This window comes from Heterocephalus glaber, unplaced genomic scaffold (genome assembly GCF_053883595.1).
Source record: "Heterocephalus glaber isolate CG9 unplaced genomic scaffold, H.glaber_assembly_v1.0 deba00000594, whole genome shotgun sequence".
NCBI lineage: Eukaryota > Metazoa > Chordata > Mammalia > Rodentia > Bathyergidae > Heterocephalus > Heterocephalus glaber.
In genome coordinates this window covers 31,860,003-31,877,529 of record NW_028258151.1, presented here as the reverse complement: position 1 = coordinate 31,877,529, position 17,527 = coordinate 31,860,003, and the positions used below count along the sequence as shown (strand labels likewise).

At 48.9% G+C, this 17,527-nt stretch overlaps 1 protein-coding gene and 1 pseudogene across 3 annotated transcripts in view; both read right to left on the bottom strand.

Annotated features, from left to right (window-relative positions):
• The window catches only part of Ext2 (exostosin glycosyltransferase 2), a 134,629-nt gene that overhangs the window by 5,366 nt on the left and 111,736 nt on the right, over positions 1-17,527 (bottom strand). For both annotated transcript variants that reach the window (XM_004851993.4, XM_087205638.1), the window contains exons 11-13: positions 4,468-4,611; positions 2,426-2,554; positions 1,019-1,101 (exon numbers count right to left, since the gene is read on the bottom strand). In XM_004851993.4, coding sequence (XP_004852050.1) covers positions 1,019-1,101; positions 2,426-2,554; positions 4,468-4,611 — 356 coding nt within the window. The remainder of the gene's footprint in view (positions 1-1,018; positions 1,102-2,425; positions 2,555-4,467; positions 4,612-17,527) is intronic.
• On the bottom strand, positions 7,214-17,349 carry LOC147829563 (small nuclear ribonucleoprotein-associated protein N pseudogene; annotated as a pseudogene). Its single transcript, XR_015449023.1, has one exon. The product of XR_015449023.1 is annotated as a small nuclear ribonucleoprotein-associated protein N pseudogene (transcript).

Here is a 17,527-nt window from a genome sequence, read left to right as displayed (position 1 = left end):
CACAATACTTGTGATCATCAGTGACAGGTATTTCCAAAACCACAATAATGTTACTTCACGTCAACAGTTGCTAACAGTCATTTTGGGGGGTAAGATATTTCCATATGAAAGAGATGAAGGGAGTTGGAAAAAGTAAAGCGGTACAGAAGAATCCAAAGCCAAGAGCAAAACATTCTGTATACAAAATCCCCAAGGCTTGAAGGGTTTTATTATGGTGTAGAGACTTTAGAAATGAATTCTGCAGCAGATGCACACAGACCTACGAACATTCTAGGCTACCGTAACGTTCTCGGAGACGCTATGGTCCCTGGGTAACAGCGCTCCTGGGGTCTCATGACTCACTGCCTCCATAAGGAGCTGCCTTTGGGAGAATTAGGCTCAATTCAGGCACCATGGAGCCTGGGGCCTCCTGGGCTTCCACTGGGAACTATTAGGTCTGGTTCAAGATTCTCATGGTCTTGGGGAAAGACACAGGTCTCTTACTTTCCTACTCCCCTACAAGGCCTGAGTCACACTCCATGTCAAAGCATGCTTATTGAGTAATTGATGGAATTGGACTGAAAAGGATTATTTCAGAGCACCCCCCCCAAAAAAGAAATTGGCCTTTGATACTGTTCTTGGAAGGGGTTTTAGTAACATCAGTAAAGGTAATTTATTTCTGGTGGGTTTGGTTTAATTCTTTCTCATCGAGCTTTTACTATAACATGGAGATACCAGCCTGCGAAACCACCCCGTACTTCCTTGGAATTAACTAGCTTCCACTCTGGTGACTAAAGTTAGTTAACTGCTTAGTCCATAAGGGGAATCTGGCTTTGGGAGCTTATGGCCAGCTATATTTTTAAGATCCTTCCAGCCATTGCAAATTGAGTGAGTAGCATTCCAAATTAATTCTTTGGTGACCTGGGCTTGAACTATCCCAATTCCCACAGTGCAAAAGGAGGTGACTACGGCTACCAGCTGTTGTCCCTCTATCTCCAACCAAGTCCCATAAACCAACCACGGCAGGAGACCCACTCACCTCTCCACCATGTGCGTCTGGTCCAGCGAAAGCCCATCGATGGCTGTGCACTCTGGACACTTGAATTTCTTCCGTGGGGTCACCTGCCAGGAGCATAGTCAGACCTGGCGCTCAGTGCCAAGGACTATAGAATCATGCTGTGCCACCACACCACATGCTTCTGTCCTGTGAGCTGAGATGCTGTGAGCATGTGCACACACAACACACACACACACACACACACACACACGCACACACACACCTCACCGCTCTTCTGTTTGATTTGGGCTGGCTCAGCCAACAGCGGAACTCACAAGGGCCCAATAAAAGAGGCTTGGAGGCTTTTGCCTTCTGTAACTGGAAAGAAGTGGTGATGACAAGTCCTTAATTCCTGTTTAATGACTGTTTTCTCACTGCCAAGGTCCTTGTATAAATACCATTTGTTCTTGCAGCCATAAGGGTGATGAAATACAGCTTCCCATAACTTTCACTGGAACCTTAGTTCCAACGGGTCTGCCTTCTCCTCCTTTCAGCTAATGGCAGATGCTATGAGCAGCACCATGCTCGAAGATGCCGGCTTGTTCTGAAATTCTCTCTAGTTAGGAAAAAGAATCTGATCGTCTCTCACCTTGAGATCCCTTTCTCTGACTCCCCTCCACCCTCCCAAATCTTAAAACTTCTAGCACTCCTAGCAAACTCAGGGAAGCCTGCTACCCTAACCTAGTGAAGACGAATAGGTAGGGAAAGGATGGGAAGGAAAGGAGTCTCAATAACCACAGCCAAACTAAGATGCACAGAGACACCATCGGGAGGAAGCAGCCATGGCTAAAACACGCTGAAGGTGAACCTGGGGGTGGCGGCTCCCCGAAAAACAACCCTCACAATTCGCAGTTAGCTGCTGGGTCATTTAGAGAACCGAGGGAGAGGGAGGGGACAGGGGCAAGTGCTTTTTCCTCTTTCCAAGTCACTTCGTTTGCTGAGGAGGGACCAGTGAAGATTCATTCATCCACACTTCCAGTGTGAGCTCCCTGAGGAAGCACCTAGGGGAGGCTGGAATTGCCCATTTCCCACATGGAATTCTAACCAGGAAGAAAGAGGTCAGGATGCTTCTACCCATGGAAAGAAGAGTGCTTCCTTCTCTCCATATCTATTTGAGTAAAGTCTGAATTTCAGGAATAGACATCTTTGAGGTCTAAAGACTATCCCACCCCCAGCAGATCTCTAGGTATCCTCAGCTTTTATTATGCTATGGGAAAGGGACTTTCAGAAAGTGGACAACAACAGTTACACAACTGTACAAGGATCTGTGCATCTGTGCATCCAGTGCAACACTTCATTTGCAGTTGTGAGAATGAGCTCCACTCTTCATGATTGGAGAACACAGTCTTGGCTGAGAGAGCCAAGCAAGAGGGTGCCGGAGCCTCTTACCTTGATGACAGCTTTCCCTGTGACATTGGCCACCAGGAAATTCATGGCAATGTCTTCACAGTTCATATGCGCGTCCACCCAGTTCTTGATATCCCCAGGCATTTTGTAGGTGTACAGGTAATTAAAATACTGTCAGGTGAGAAGAAAGAAGAAACATGCAAATAGCAGTTCCTGGGCCGGGGATTTAGCTCAGTGGTTTCACCGTCTGCTGTGCAAGCAGAAGGACCCAAGTTCAATCCTCAGTACCAATAAAAAAAAGTAAACAAAAGCAGTTCCCTTTGGCTGACGCATCAGGACAACTGAATGGAGGCCTGAGAACAACCTTTCTCTCCTAAGATTAATCACAAGGCCCTACAGCACAAAGGGCCAAAGGAAGTACAAGACTGCTTTGGTCCAGTGGCCCAGTGTCTCTGACATGGGCATTCTTCTGCAAGGGTATATGGGCTTTTTCAAGTGGAATGAAAATGAGACACATCTACAATAGCCCACATGTGTGAGACTGTGTAAATTAATGGGTCCAAAATAAATCAATAATAGTACACAATAATCAATAATATGTACACATAACTCCAAAGAATTATACTCATTAGGGCTTCTTATTTATTTGTTTTACTAACAATAAAACCTATTTCTGGACTTCCGGCCCCGGAAAATATGAGGGTAGCAGTACTAGGCTAACAAGAAACAATAGATATAAAATAGCTAAATTAAATTAACTGTATTCTGTTGGACAGATCTTTCTCCTGGTATCAGCTCCTCATGCTACCACACACTCCCAGGAAGCGCTCCATAGGTAAACTGAATACTCTGATATCAAATTCATAGTCTCTAATCTCTGCCTAATAAAATCAAAACCATTAAAGTGATGGTTCTCAGAAGAAGTACAAAAGGCTAATAAATTCACAAAAGGAATTTTAACCTCACTAGTAATCATGTAAAAGTTCAAACAATAGGATTCATTTTTACTTATCCAAATAGCTAAAGTTAATTTTTAATACATTTTATGCAAGGGAGGGTATGGTAGGACAATTTATATTGTGCTGGTGAAGGTGTAAAATGGCACAAATAATACTGAAACTATCACATTACTGCTCTTAAAAAGCCCAAAATGTACATTCCCTTTGATATAATTCTACTTGGAGGAATCTGTCATAATGATCCTGAGTATAAACAGGAAAATGGATATTAATCACTGAGCATTAGATATTAAGCATTATCTAAAATAGCAAAAAATAGAAAATTAAATACGCAATGATAGAGAAATAGTTATACATGATTCATGGAGAATGATTTATGGTACAATACCAATTATGCTAAGAAGTAATTGCTTATGAAATTTAGTAACATGAGAAAATGCTCATAATACAGTGGACTAGTAAGAATATTTACAACTGTCTCTGTGTATGCAAGAATAAATATATAAAAGGCAAGCTGAAAAACATCATCTATAGGTAATACGGTGGTACCTCGGTTCATGAATGCTTTTGTTGACAAACAATTTGGTTTCCAAACAGAAGCATTTGGCAAAATTTTGTTTTTGTTTTCAAACTCTGCATTGGGTGACATACATGACCACAGTCACCTCCCCCACATAGCCATCTTTTCCAAAATCATAGAGCAAATTAAGTTCATGAACCGAGGTACCACTGTAATGGTTTCCTCTAAGTGACAGCATTACAACTGATATGAATTTTCATACTTCCTACTGTAAGCATGTATTACATTTATAATGAGAAGACCAATGCATTTATTTAAAAAGGAATACAGTAAGTCCCCAACTTACAAATTCTGTTTCCAAAGAACGTTCATAAGTCAGATTTGTTCGTAATCTGACAAAGTGGGTCTTACACAGTACACCTGTGAATCTTATAGAGTACACCTGTGAAAGTTTGCAACTTGAATGTAAGTCGGGAACTACTGTATCACATAGCAGGGTTTTTCCAAGCCCGCGGGGTAGAACCCCTTTCCTACACCTAGCAGTAATTAGGCCAAATGAAACGTCGTGCCCCTGGGTTCTTTGGCCCCAGGCTGTACCGCCTTACCTTGTGGTAAAAAGCTGCCCCGGTGAGCACCATGGACACCTCGTTAGTCCACTCCGACTCGTACTTCCACTTATTCATCTCGTGGTCCCAGAGGTGCAGGCGACCGGGGTAGCCCACAAGCCGGTCAGGAAATTCCCGCCAGACCTGGGGACCGAAGCACATCCACAGTCACCCTGGGGCCAGATGACAATGCGGGACAGCATGGTTGCCCACAAGCTTCTGAGGCCAGATCTTTACAAACAAGAGCTAGCGAGGGCTTCTGAAGACATCCAAGGGCTCCTCTGCCAACGCGTGAGGACAGACACCTCGTCTGATTTCCTCCGAAACTCCTTGTGCGTGCTTGGAAATTCCAAGCACTGTGGCGGCATAGTTTATCTTGTTGGGGAAATGTATGATTAATGAAGAAGGTTTCTTTCATAATAAAGGCGCAAATGAAGAATAAATGGAACCCTGCAACTCAGCTGCCCTGATCTGTATAAAATTGCTTATTCTGGAATTTACAAGAAGTCTCCATTTCTTTTTTTTGGTACTGGGTATCAAACTCAGGACATTGCGCTTGCGAGGCAGGCATAGAGCCACTGAGCTAAATTCTTGGCCCTCCATTTCTTTTTATTAGAAAAAAAAAAAAAAGGATCCATTTTTCCTGAGCACACAATCATACTTATAACCTATTCAAAGCCTATAATGTACTGTAGAGGATTTTTCTGGTTCTGTGACATACTGACCACAAGTACAGTGGACCCCTTGACTTATTTGTTCCCGAGGGGTGGTTGTAACTCAAGTTGGTCAATGAAGGCTCAGGCTCCTCTACACAGCCTTCAAAGTCTCTCCCCTGTGTACAGGCAGACCTCACTGTCCTTAGAAAGACATTGGGCCAGGATTTCTCAGTGAACCCCACACAGCAAAGGATGTTGTCATGTTCCTTTCAGAACTCTTTAAGGGTTTAATCTGTATCTGAGATCATTCAGAAGCATGAGTGGCCAGCATTCAGGATGCAACTAAACTTTGTTCATATGTTAAAACTAAAATTCCGTCCGTAACCCAAGTTGTTCATGCATCAGGCCAGTCGTAACTCGAGGGTCCACTGCACTTGGTTTCTGTGTTTGGAATAGCTCTTAGACAGTTTTGTTGGAAGAAATAAAATGTAGTTGGTCTCAGGGGATGAGGCCAATCTCAGGCCTTCCCATGGGTTTCTGCCTACCGGAGCTGAACTTTGAGAGAGCAGAGGTCCCCCGGGCGACCGTGCCCTGGCGCTCTGCTGGCTGCCCTGTGCCTCTTCTCGGTCCCCAGCCAACAGCAGCCTTTCAAAATGGGCCTCCTGAGGTCCCTGCTGAGGCTCTATTCGCTTCTCCAAGCCCATTCTCTCTAAGGAATCGCATCTAGTTTGAATCCCTTAAAAACCGTCCATAATCTCACAACCCCTGCAGTATGTTGGGCCTGAACATCCCTGACATAACCAACCCCTTACTATCTCCACCTGGACAAAGGACAGCCACCTCCGACCTACCGTGTCCAGAACAGAGCTCTTGACGCCCTGTCCCCGACAATCCCTTCCATCTCCTCCATGCCAGGGAATGTGCAGCCGGCTGCTGGGCCTCTGCCATCCCCTGTCCCTTGACCCCCAGTCCCGCTGCCTCTGTTGGTGGCCTCTCGCTTTCTCTGCCACCCGACCTGGCATCCACGGACAGCCCTTGCCTGTGTCCTTGCTGCCATTCCTGTCCTTTCAACCCCTAAGTGCATGGCCCCCCTGTAAGGACCATTCCTAAAGAGCACGGAGTATTCTGCACAGGCGAATCCAACCTGTGGATGCTCCTGATTTTCACATGTTCAGTTAGGTATTGACCTGTCGATACAAGTCACAGGGTCACATCCCAGAGCATGTGCTAGGTCCAGGAGGACGTCACCACAGTTCTCGGGGCACAGTCAGTGTGCTGGCAGCCCCTCCTCTCCTATTTTTCTAGGGTGCTGTAACAAACAACCACAAACTGAGGGGCTCAGAACAACAGAAACTCGTCTCAAGCGCTGCAGCCCAAGCCCAGGTGTCACCGGGTCCACACCCTGCTGCCTCCTGCAGGGAAAGATCCACCCAGGCCAATCCTCTGCTCCCAGGCCGGCTGTCCCTCTGTCCGTTCGCAACCCTCCCTGGCTTGCAGACACATGGCTCCAACCCTGCAGCTTCTCATGGTCCCTTCCCTCAGCATGAGCCTGCCTGTGTGTCCCTGTGTCCCTGTCCACAAGGACACTGGTCACATCCGATTAGGGCTCATGCTGGTGGTCTCATTTTAACTCAGTCACCTCTGAGAAGTCCCTATTTCCAAAAAGTTACACTCTGTGGGCCTGAAGATCAGGACTTCAATATACTCTTTCTGAGGTTGTTATAATTCAACCTATAACATCTCCTGGAAAATCTTTAAGAAATGTCCTACCCTCAAAACAAAAACAAAAAACTGGCTTCCTATCACATGCAAGGCATTCCACAGGCTCCTCTGTGGGTCACACAGGCCCAGCTTCAGCACTTCTCTTGCTGCTCTGTGACCGCATCAAGGCCCAGGCATGTGCTGTTGCTTCTGGCTGCAATGCTCTCCCAGGCCTGCAAAAGTCTGGTCACCTCTCATCAGCCAGGTCTCTGCTTACATGGCATCTATCTTGAGAGGTCTTGGAACTTCCCATCTCAGCCAAATCCCACGCCAACTCCCTTCTCTTATCATATCCCTCTTACCCCTCGCTCTGCTTCTCCAAAGCTTCATTTTTTGTGATCATGCCAGCTATTTATGTTTTTATTTTTGTTTTTTTTTTGGTACTGGCGATCGAACTCGGGTCCTTGCGCTTGCACAGTAGGCGGCGAAACCACTGAGCTAAATCCCCGGCCCTTGCCAGCTATTTATGATTATTTATCTTTACCTATTTCTCTCTGGATGAGGACAGAGTCTGTCCCTTTCACTATAGTGTCCCATGCACAGAGAACTGTGCCCATCACAAGACAACATCCTACATAGAATCTGTCTGCTGAACAGACGAAGGCTCAGCCGGAGAAAGGAGGGGACTCGAGGTGGCGTCTCCTTCCATCCCAGCCGGAGCAGCACACTCCTCGGCCCAGGATGGAAGGAGCCTGGGGCAGGATGGATCGGCAGCTGCCATGCACAACTGTGCCATGGACAGCACAGGGACAACTCGCAGTCTAGGAGCACAGAGCTTCTGGTGCCTCCCCGGAAGTGCGGGGCATATGCTGAGCCACTGTGGCCGCTGTCCCTTTCCCATCCTCTCTGTGATGCTCTGCAGGATTTTAGGGGCCCTGAGTTGTGGTGGTTTGGGGTTATGGGAAGAGCCTCCCTTCTCGGGAGCCCAGGGAATCCAGGTCAGCTACCAGCCTCTCAGCCTCCTCAACACCGGGCTGTAACTGACACAGTTAATGGGCCACAGGCATCGCCCAACTAGCTGTGGACAAATGAATCCATGTCTACATTTCCTCCACCGTGTGAGCAGCTGCTGAGTTTCCTCTGCTCTGGGGTTTGTATTTCAACAGATTAAAATAATACGATACTGTTAGGATTTTATAGAGCCCAGGGCGGCTACGCGGCCAGGTGAGCCAGCTCTTCCCTCGGGCACCATGCACTGCCTCTGCCCAGCACGTGGGCACCATGCCCCTGGCTCACTGCGGCAGCCTTAAGGGACCTTCTGAAAGCCCAGGCAGATGACACCCCTGGAACACACAGCAGAGGCAGGCAGCAGGTGCAGGGAGGTGGCACTCATTCTGCTGGTGCTTCTGCTACCACACTCGGGTGCTTTTTTCCTTCACTTTGAGTCCGGTCAGCTCCCCGAAGAGCCCTTCTTTACAAGGCCTTCCCGCTCCAATTCACAGCTTCATCTTACTCTCATTGTTATTATTGGCTCCGTTTTAGGGCCAAGTGCTGTTCAGACTTCAGTAAGGGGCTCTGTCGGCGGAAGTCACCTATCACATCTCTCTCCAGGGGACTCACTGTGGTGACACCGGGTCACGGGATGCTCATACGCTGCACTCGAGGCATCAGAGGTGTCCTGGATCTCAGATTCCTTGGACCCTTCCTAGTGCGCTGTTCTCCTATGGGGCCTCTGTCCTTGACTTACTCTAGGCAGCTGGATGCAATCAAGACACCATCCTCGCCACTTCATCTATAACTCAGCGGCCGACTGCAGGATCAAAACGGAGTGCAGCAGAATGGGATGGCCCTCTAATCTGGCCCTGGTGTAGACCGAAGTCGATTATGTACACAGTAAAGCATTTTCCCAGCCAGAGAGAGAGCCCCTCCTCAGGGCTGGCTGCCCCCCACTCCTACCCGGGGGAACTGCCCTGGGGTCAGCTCTCGTAGTCCTGCCAGATGCCTGTGCACGCTGTAGCTTGGCATCTGAAGGTCCGCACTGTGCCTCTGCAGTTCTGAGGTGCATCCAAATCCCAGAGCCGCCACAGTCCTCCGGGTCCTGTGTCTGCACCTATTTTAATAACACACATCACTGCGGACAGAGGCTTGTCTCTCAGGAGACTCTTTGCCTTGCTTAGGACCCGGGCAATAATTTGACAGTGTTTACCTTTGGGCCACGCCACTGTGCAAATGCGAATTGTAACAATGGAATACCACTCTCCAGCTTCTCTTTCTATTCTAATTTCCACAGTCTCGGCCCCACACACCTCTTACCCGATAATACGCATAGTCTCCTCTCTGGACACCCAGATGTGCTTACTTACGCTTCCGCACTCAGGAAGGTTTTATTATTTATTTATTTTAATTAAAAATAAAACAAGCCAGGCCTGGTGGCGCACACTTGTAGTCCCAGCACTCAGGAGGCTGAGGCAGGAGGAGTGTCGTGATTTTGAGGTTGGCCTGGGCGACAAAGGGGCATAGTGAGTTCAAGGCCAGCCTGGATACATAACAAAACCCCATCTCAAAAGCTAAACAAACCCAAACAAAGAAAACTCCAAAAGCCTCCAGAGTTCTTTTGTGCCTTCCTATTTCCACAGGATCAAACTAAGAATTTCCAGCTTGGTTTGAAAGCCCTTGAGGCAGGCAAGACTTGCACATCGTATGGAAAGTGCACTGGTGGGGAGGGGGAATCGCAGACCCACGATGAGCTCTGCAGCTGCCTGTTCACAGTGGCTGCTTTCCTTTCACTGTGTGCAAAATGAGGGCTTGGGTTCCGCAATGTCCGGTGTCCTCTTAGGAGCTAAACTCTTGTATCCTCCTCCTCACTGACTTGTTCTCCAGGAACTGACCCATCAGCGGTGCAAAAGCCTGGCCTATTCATCTAACTTTGTTAAACGCCACGCACACGGGCACCCGAAGTGTTCCTGAGAACAGGAGGACAGGAGCAGGGCGTTGCTAACCGCAGGCAGCCGCAGGAAGCAGGCTGGGAGCTGCGACGGCGCAGCACAGGTGGCGCCCATCTGGGCTTGCAGACCTGAAACCGAGGGTCAGCACCGGGAGAACAGCTGGGCTCTGAAGTGGCTGCCGCAGTTGCGACCATTTCAACCATTTCATAGCCCGGTGGGAGGGAGGGAGAGGCAAGGATCAGGATTTGTGAACCAAGAGAGGGAACAGGAATTGGCAAGGGAAATGGGTACAGATCTAGGGTGCAGTCCCTGGGCCCCAGTTGCATTTCTTTCCTTGCCAACGCCTCCAGAGTTTTGTCTCTCTTTAATCTTCCAAGAGGGACAGAACTCCCATGAACCAGCCCAAACCCCGAGGTCCTATGCCTGGGTCAGCAGCTCTTCCTCCTGGCTGCGTCCTGCATGGTGCCCAGATGGGGAGGGGCAGCTGCTGGCTTCCAGGTGACCCAGGCACAGGATTTGCTCTCATCACTTTGGGAACACAGCTCACCTTTGTATTTAAAATGTCCTGGGATCAAGTGGAATGGAGGGACTGACTATCTTTGTTTTTGACCCCTGATTGTATTATCCTACTAGGTGGCAGTTTTTAATCAAGGTACTTCGCAAAAAGCCCAAGGGCCTTTGTTCACATGTGGAATGCAATTGAGACATGTAAAGCAGGGGGACCCAGAAGTCATAACTGATGAACACCTGTGCATTATGTGTGAAGACCTGCAGTCTGCCTGAAAGCCCCTCCTCGAAACCCAAGGCGAGCTTCCGTTTAAAATAAGCCAAGCAGCACAATCGGGAACACATCGAGGCTCCTGGAGTCCTGGTGGTAGTCCCTGTGCCCCAGCCTGCCTGGAGGGAAGGCCTTGGAGTCAGGCACATGTTGTGCATTCCTTTCCCTTCAGACCAAGGGACAGAGAGGGCACAGTGGACGTGGATGAGTGCTGTGATGTATCTTCCAAAGGTCTCCATGCTGGGAAGACTACTGAGGAGCCGGCTTTGAGTCATCTGTCTTATCTTTGTGTCTGCACTAGCTGGCCAGAGGGAGAGCCATGTGCCCTTCACTGCGGGCCCTGTCCGCTACCTCTCTGAGATCACCTAGCAGGCAGACACTATTCAGTCCAGCTCTCTCGCTGCACAGATGAGAACACGGCTCTCCCAAGGAGCAGTCTAGTCCTTGTTTCATGAAGTCCTGTGATTTTCTGCTGTTCTGACTCGAATAAGCTCCTCATCTCCCAGAAGCCAGACTGAACTAGGTGGCTAAGGTCACAAGAAGTGGCAGTGGCAGTGGTGGACATGGTAAGTCGCCGCGCTCACCAAGTGAGCGGGCCGGGAACAGCAGGGCAGGCAGAGGAGGAGAAACACGGCGGAGTCCTTCACACCCATCACACCCAGTTTCTAAACGCTGGAGGCTCTTCATGAATGTGGTTCCCATTTAGCAAAAAAGAGGGGTGCATGCTCACCCCATTAAGAGGGGGAGCCCCTGTGAGGTGGATGTAACAAGCGAGAGCAAATCCACATCTGAGGCCGACTGGAACCTCGTAACCGGTGGGGCTCGGGGGCAGAGAAGGAAATGTGAGCAAGACACGGCTGAAGGAAAGATGAGACCCAACCACTCTTTTCATGAGGGTTTGAATCCCTTGGGAGACAGTAAAGTGGGAGCGAGGTATGTGAGGGAACAGGAGGTGGGTCGGGATTGGGGCATGGTTTTGGTCACTTTGTGCCCCTTAAGACCCTCTCTACATGACATTGTTTGTATCTCCATAACTTCAGCTCCTGGGTGGGTCCCACTGTCGCTAAGTCTGGTCTTGGGAGACTGCTTTGTGCAGCTAAAGGAACAGTGATGTGAAGCTGGATGGCTATTCTCTAAATCCGGCACAGTGAGGAGAAACAAGAGACTTGAGCTGGTTACACAGAACCACAGCTGAGCTCTGGAAGTGTCAAGTTGATCTGGGGGAGGCTCAATGTCAATGCCGAGTGCCCAAGGGTACCAGCTCCATTCAGCAAGGGGGTAATGAATGCTCCTGCTTGGAGCAGCACTTGGTGCTGCTTGTCGCTGGGGTCAGGGATGCTACTGCTGCAAACTGGCCAAACCCCTCTGTTCCCTCCTTCCCCTGCAGAAGGAAGAAGGGACATTAACTACAAACTGTAGTCTGATGGACTCTAAAGTATAAATGAGGTTCTGGAGTAGTTATTCTATGAGTTAAGTTTGTCTCAGTATCCCTCGTGAGTGTTAAGTCCCATGACCTCTTACTGGAGAATCACATGGCACAGTGATTCTTTCAAGTTACTTATTCATTTATATTCCAACTGTTCAGAATGATTGACGTGGTTTATAAAAAAGGAAAAACTAGAATAAAACCCAAACTGCCATAAGCAACAATGTTTTCCACAATATTAGAAAAAAGAAATCCAGCCTGCTACAGCCTGCTCGGGAGGATCGTTAAGTTTTAGGCCTGAGCTGGGCAACTTAGTGAAACCCTGCCTCAAAATAAAAATGTAAAAATGGCTGGGAAAGAAAGAAAGGAAAGAAAGAAAGAAAGAAAGAAAGAAAGAAAGAAAGAAAGAAAGAAAGATAGATGTTCCGATTAGCTTCAAAATACTAGTCCTGACATCAAGATCTAGGAAGGCAACCCAATAGCAAGCTAAAGTTGTCATGTAGGGATGGAGACTTGAGTATTCCTATTTTATGAATTCATTCACGCATTTGACTCTCAGAAGCTTACTGAATCCCATTATATTTTAAAATTGAACTTTGAGATTCATGGGCAGCTGTATGAAATAATGCAGAGGGCTGTGTACCCCTAGCCCAGTTTCTCCCAAGGGTAATGCTGTCCCCATGCCCCCATGCTGATTTCATCAAGGGTCAGAGCATCTGATCACCACAAGGGTCTCTCTCAGTGAGCTTTTTTTTTTGGTTCCGGGGATCGAACTCGGGTCCTTGCGCTTGCGCGGCAGGCGCCAGAACCGCTGAGCTAACTCCCGGCCCTCGTTGATCTTTTAAGACCCAGCCACCACCCCAACTCCTGGCAACCAGTCATGGGTTCTCCATTTTTATGGCATTTCGAGGAGGTTACACAAATAGAATCAGCCTCCTGGCTGTTCTCATTCAGCGCAATTCCCCGGAGCTTCAGCTGAGCTTCGGGATGTATGAGAGGTCTGTGGCCTGCTGCTGCTGTGCCTGTTCCATGATGTGCATGTGCCGAGGTTTGTGTGGCCGTTCACTCACTGAAGGATCTCTGCGATGACTGTCGTTTTGGGGAATTACAAATCAAGCTGCTGCAGACTTTTGTGCCAGGTTTCGGTGTGAGCACACACTGCCATCCTCGGAATGAAGACCCTGGAGTGCGCCTGCTGGGTCACGTGGTAGCTGCGTGCTCAGTTTTATAAGAAACAACCAAAACTGCTTTCCAGAGCAGCTGAACCATATTACATTCGCACCAGCAATCTGTGAGTGATCCAGTTTCTCTGCATCCTCACCAGCATTTGCTAATTCCACTCTTTTTTTTATACTGGCCATGAATACAGAATATGAAATCATTTTGCTTTCCTTGTAATTTTGTTCTCAGGAAGTATATTTATAAATAAATGAATCATGCAAACCTTACAATCACTCAGAGAATATTTAATGTGCCTCTAATATGTGTCGTGCACAAAGTCTAGGCACACAGCTTGACTTACAAGAGAGACACAACCCCCGCCTGAAAGGACCACAGGAACTTGGAGTTTTTCACTTAAGCCCTAGATCGCTGCTGTGGATGTAACTGGTGGCCCTAGCTGTGAAAAGCTGGCTTCTTCCTTCTCCGAGAGAAGTGTCAACACGTGATTATGACCTCTGCCTAACCCTTCAAATCTTCAGGCCAACCCTAAGCAGGGCTGCTTTTAAGGGTTGCCAAGTCTTGATCTAAAGCAGCCAACAGACAGTAGCAAATATACTGCAATCATGATTAATGTGAGCCCTAGGCACCAATTCTCAAGCACCAAGAAATAAATATGATCTGAGAGGTGAGCTGTAAATATTACTCTGACTGGTTCATCTTGCTTTCTAGAGACTCATTTCACGGCTGTGACAGTTGTGAGGTCAAACACAGCCCTGAACTTTTACCAGTTTTCTTTCTTTTTACTCTCCCCAAATGCAGAATTACTGCATCTCGCGCAAGAGCAGTCACCAGCCTCTACCTCAGCCTCAGAACTTGGCAGGCAGCTGTTAGATCTTGCAGTGGACGTGGGGCTCATTCTCAAACAGCGACGCGGCTCTGCTCTGAAAGCCATGGGCTCTGCCCTCCTGAGGAGCCGAGCAGTTCCACTGCACCTCCCTTGGCCCCGTGCCACGCCCTGCCCATGCACCTTCCCAAAGCATCTCTATCACTATCAGCCCAGATAAGCAGCGCATGAAGATAAATTCCCCACATCCCAAACCACAGGCCACGTCCCAAAGCTCTGAATTCCTGAAGCAGCCAGACAGAGTTCTCCAGTAATCAATCCCAAGGAGACAACAGGCAGCTTTTGGAACAATAACCCTCCAACATATGGATCCTTTCAAGGTTGGACTGTCGCTGCAGATACCTCCTGTTCACGGGGCGGGGGGTGGTGCACACACTTCTTTCAGACACTGAATGAAGCATTGCCTCTCTAAAAGGACCCTGTAATGAGCACTACAGCACTACAGATGGTGCAGCGCCAGGAGGGGTACTGAGGCGGTGGTGGAGAGGTCAGGAACGCACTCTTCCTCAGCACTGCCTAGCCCGAGGCGAGCTCCCAGGAAGGGAAATGCACCTGCCTCTCGGGGAAAGGAGTCCTCGAGGAGGCGCCTTCAATGGGCACGAAGACAGTGGCAGAAGCATGCATCCTCTTTGGAACAGTGAGCCGCCAGTGCCCCGCTTGAGGTTCCATTAATGGCTATGTAAACAAATTCTGAACTTGCTGTTTTAATTTGCTCGGTGGGGAAGAAAAAAGTGCCACTCCATTGTAATTCCCAACTGGGTGCTTTTTTAAACGGTCAGATGTTATTTCAGTGTTCGCCATACATATTCGATTTCCTTGCCTTAATATTTGTTTGACTTGTCCTCCGGTGGGGACTGGGTGCTGCGGTGGCTCTGAGAGGTCAGCCTCCAGCGCGGGTCTCTCAGCACCTCCGTGACTTCTGGCCGGGACCTGGATCCTCTTTCAGCAGCGCTTGCTGCCCGTGCGCACGTGAGCTGTTTTCCCTCCGTCCCGTGAGGCTCGGGGTGTAAATGAATGCAAGCTGGAGACAGGATGGGCAGCTTGGATCGGTCAGTTCCACGGGCTACACACAGGGAACCTGAGCCACGTGCAGAGGTCCGGGGAAGAGCCTCCAACCACAGCCTTCCTGTGTCTCCTGAAGAACCGCTGACTGTCCCACACGTGGGAGCACTCATGGGAGGAGCCCTCGGGCCACCTCTTCTGAGGACAAGCCTCTCTGCAATGGGCTGGGAGGTACTTATGACAGTCGGAGGTAACGGGCAGACGAGGTCCTTCTCAGTACTGTCCTGGCATTCTGTCTAGGCTCAAGAAATGCTCTCGGAGGAAGTGTCACTCACTCTCATGGACACAAAAGTCTAAAGGGAGTGTGCAGCCATCAGCTCCATTAGATGCTAACAAAGATGGCACATCACACTTCCTGAGCTTTCCAAAAGCTTGCCTTTGGCAAAATGGTCCCAGCCACACTGTAAATAAAGCTTTAGTGTCAGGCCCTGCACAGAGTTGATCTGGACCAGCCTGGCCAGGTCTGACGCCATGTGTGCCAAAGCCAGCCTGGCTCACATGAGCACCAGCAGCCGGCACACCTGCAGCCACATGGCAGACTCTGGCTGGAGCCTGTGCTTCTGGGACCGCAGTTCATCACCCGGAGAAGGGGAAGTGGTTGAGTTCCCAATCCCTCCAGGTATTGCGAGGTCAGACTGGGGAGGCTCAAAGGTCTGAGTTGGCCATAAAGTCAGGGCCTACAAATTTACAGAGCTGGTTCTCAGCAAAGACTGTGACACTTTGGATTACTAGATTATCCACCCCTTGCAGGTGCGTTCCTTCGTTAGGGTCCCTTTTCATTAGTCAGGGCTGTGCAAGAATTGAGTGTCTTGAGGCCTGGATGAACTCGAAGGTGAGCCTGCCTCAGAGCCCATGGAAAGATGGGCTAGGTCAGTGGTAGTGAACGTATGGCACATGTGCCACAGATGGCTGTTTGTTATGAATGAAAGCTCTAAAAAGTTCACCATCATTGGGCTAAGTGGTTCCAGGTACCATAAAGAGAAACCTTTCTGCAGAGATCCTTATACATCCCCAACTAACCTGGGCACATTTCTAGATTTAGGCTCAGAGTTTAATATGTTTCTGCTGGTCTGAACCACTGGTGGTCCATGCATGACTGTGCCATTGGGCTGCTAGTACCACCCAATGGGGCTCTTCCATGCTGCCCGATGGACAGCCATGCATGGACTACCGGTGGTTCAAACTGGCAGGAATGCAACGTGTTCAAATCAGAGCAGCCCAGCAGCAAGACATACAAATTGTAAACATTGTGAACGTGTTAAGTCTAGGTAGGTAAGCAGTTAATTCCCTATCAGAAGGATTATGATCACAAGCTTGCGAGAATCAATTCTGCAACTTGGTTGACATCTATTTACTGCCCTCAGAGTCACTATGTGTGGCACCCTCCTTGTAGGAGGCTTGGGATGAATGGACTTGACAGCTTCCTCCCGTCAGCTCTCTGTTCACTTTTTTTTTCACAGTTTAGTTGCTATATGCATTTATTATTAGTTATTATTAATGCAGAAAGGGGACAAAAAGCTCACAAACATCCTATACAATTTCACAAGAAGCACTGTGGGGGAAAAAGTAACTGGATGGATCAACAGTATCCTAGGGTCTTGGTGGACGCATTCCTGGGGGAGGTGGACCTCTAATTCCTGGTGGAGGGGGTCTCATTCCTGGAGGAGGCATGCCTATTGGTGTCCCTCGAGCAGGAGGAAGCCTAACTGATGGCCCCATGGGTGGTCTCATACCAGGTGGAGGAGCCATAGTGCCTGGAGGTGGGGTTGCTCTGCCTGCAGGAGGGGGTGGAGTCCCCCTTCCTGGTGGGTACTGGGTTGGGGCTCCAGCAGTGCTGGAAGTTGCAGCAACAGCAGCAGCTGCCACAGTACCCCTTCCCTGTGGAGTCATTACCTGCTCGGATGGACCCCCAACTCCTCGGACAGGGCCTGCTAATCCAGCAGGAGCCTGGGGAATTGGTACACCAGCTGTACACCTCTGCCAGCTGCCCTCCCAACCCCGGGACCTCCTGCAGCTCCAGCAAGTGGTGCCCGAGCAATGCCAGTATCTTTAGGTGGTGGGCCTTCCACAGTCATGGATGCCAAGTTCTCCCCATGCAGTAAGACCAGACCCAAAACCCTCTTTTCTTCATGTTCTGGCTGTTTTGCCTTCTTTGGCTTGATCTTCCTGAACTCATCACAATCAAATTCATTTGCTTGTCAAAAGCCTTAAAGGTGCCAATGAAGATCCACCCATCTTGCAGGATGCATCGCATTTGGTAGCCAATGCTCTTGCCCAGTTACGACTGCTGTTCCACCAAATCCAGTGTCAATGATAAAATTTCAGTTCCCTTAATACCTCGGGGACAGCTATAAAGGTACGGTATGGGTTCTCCTAGAGAGAATGCAAGGTGTTCACAAGTTTCACAGACAGCAGGTGGAAGGAATC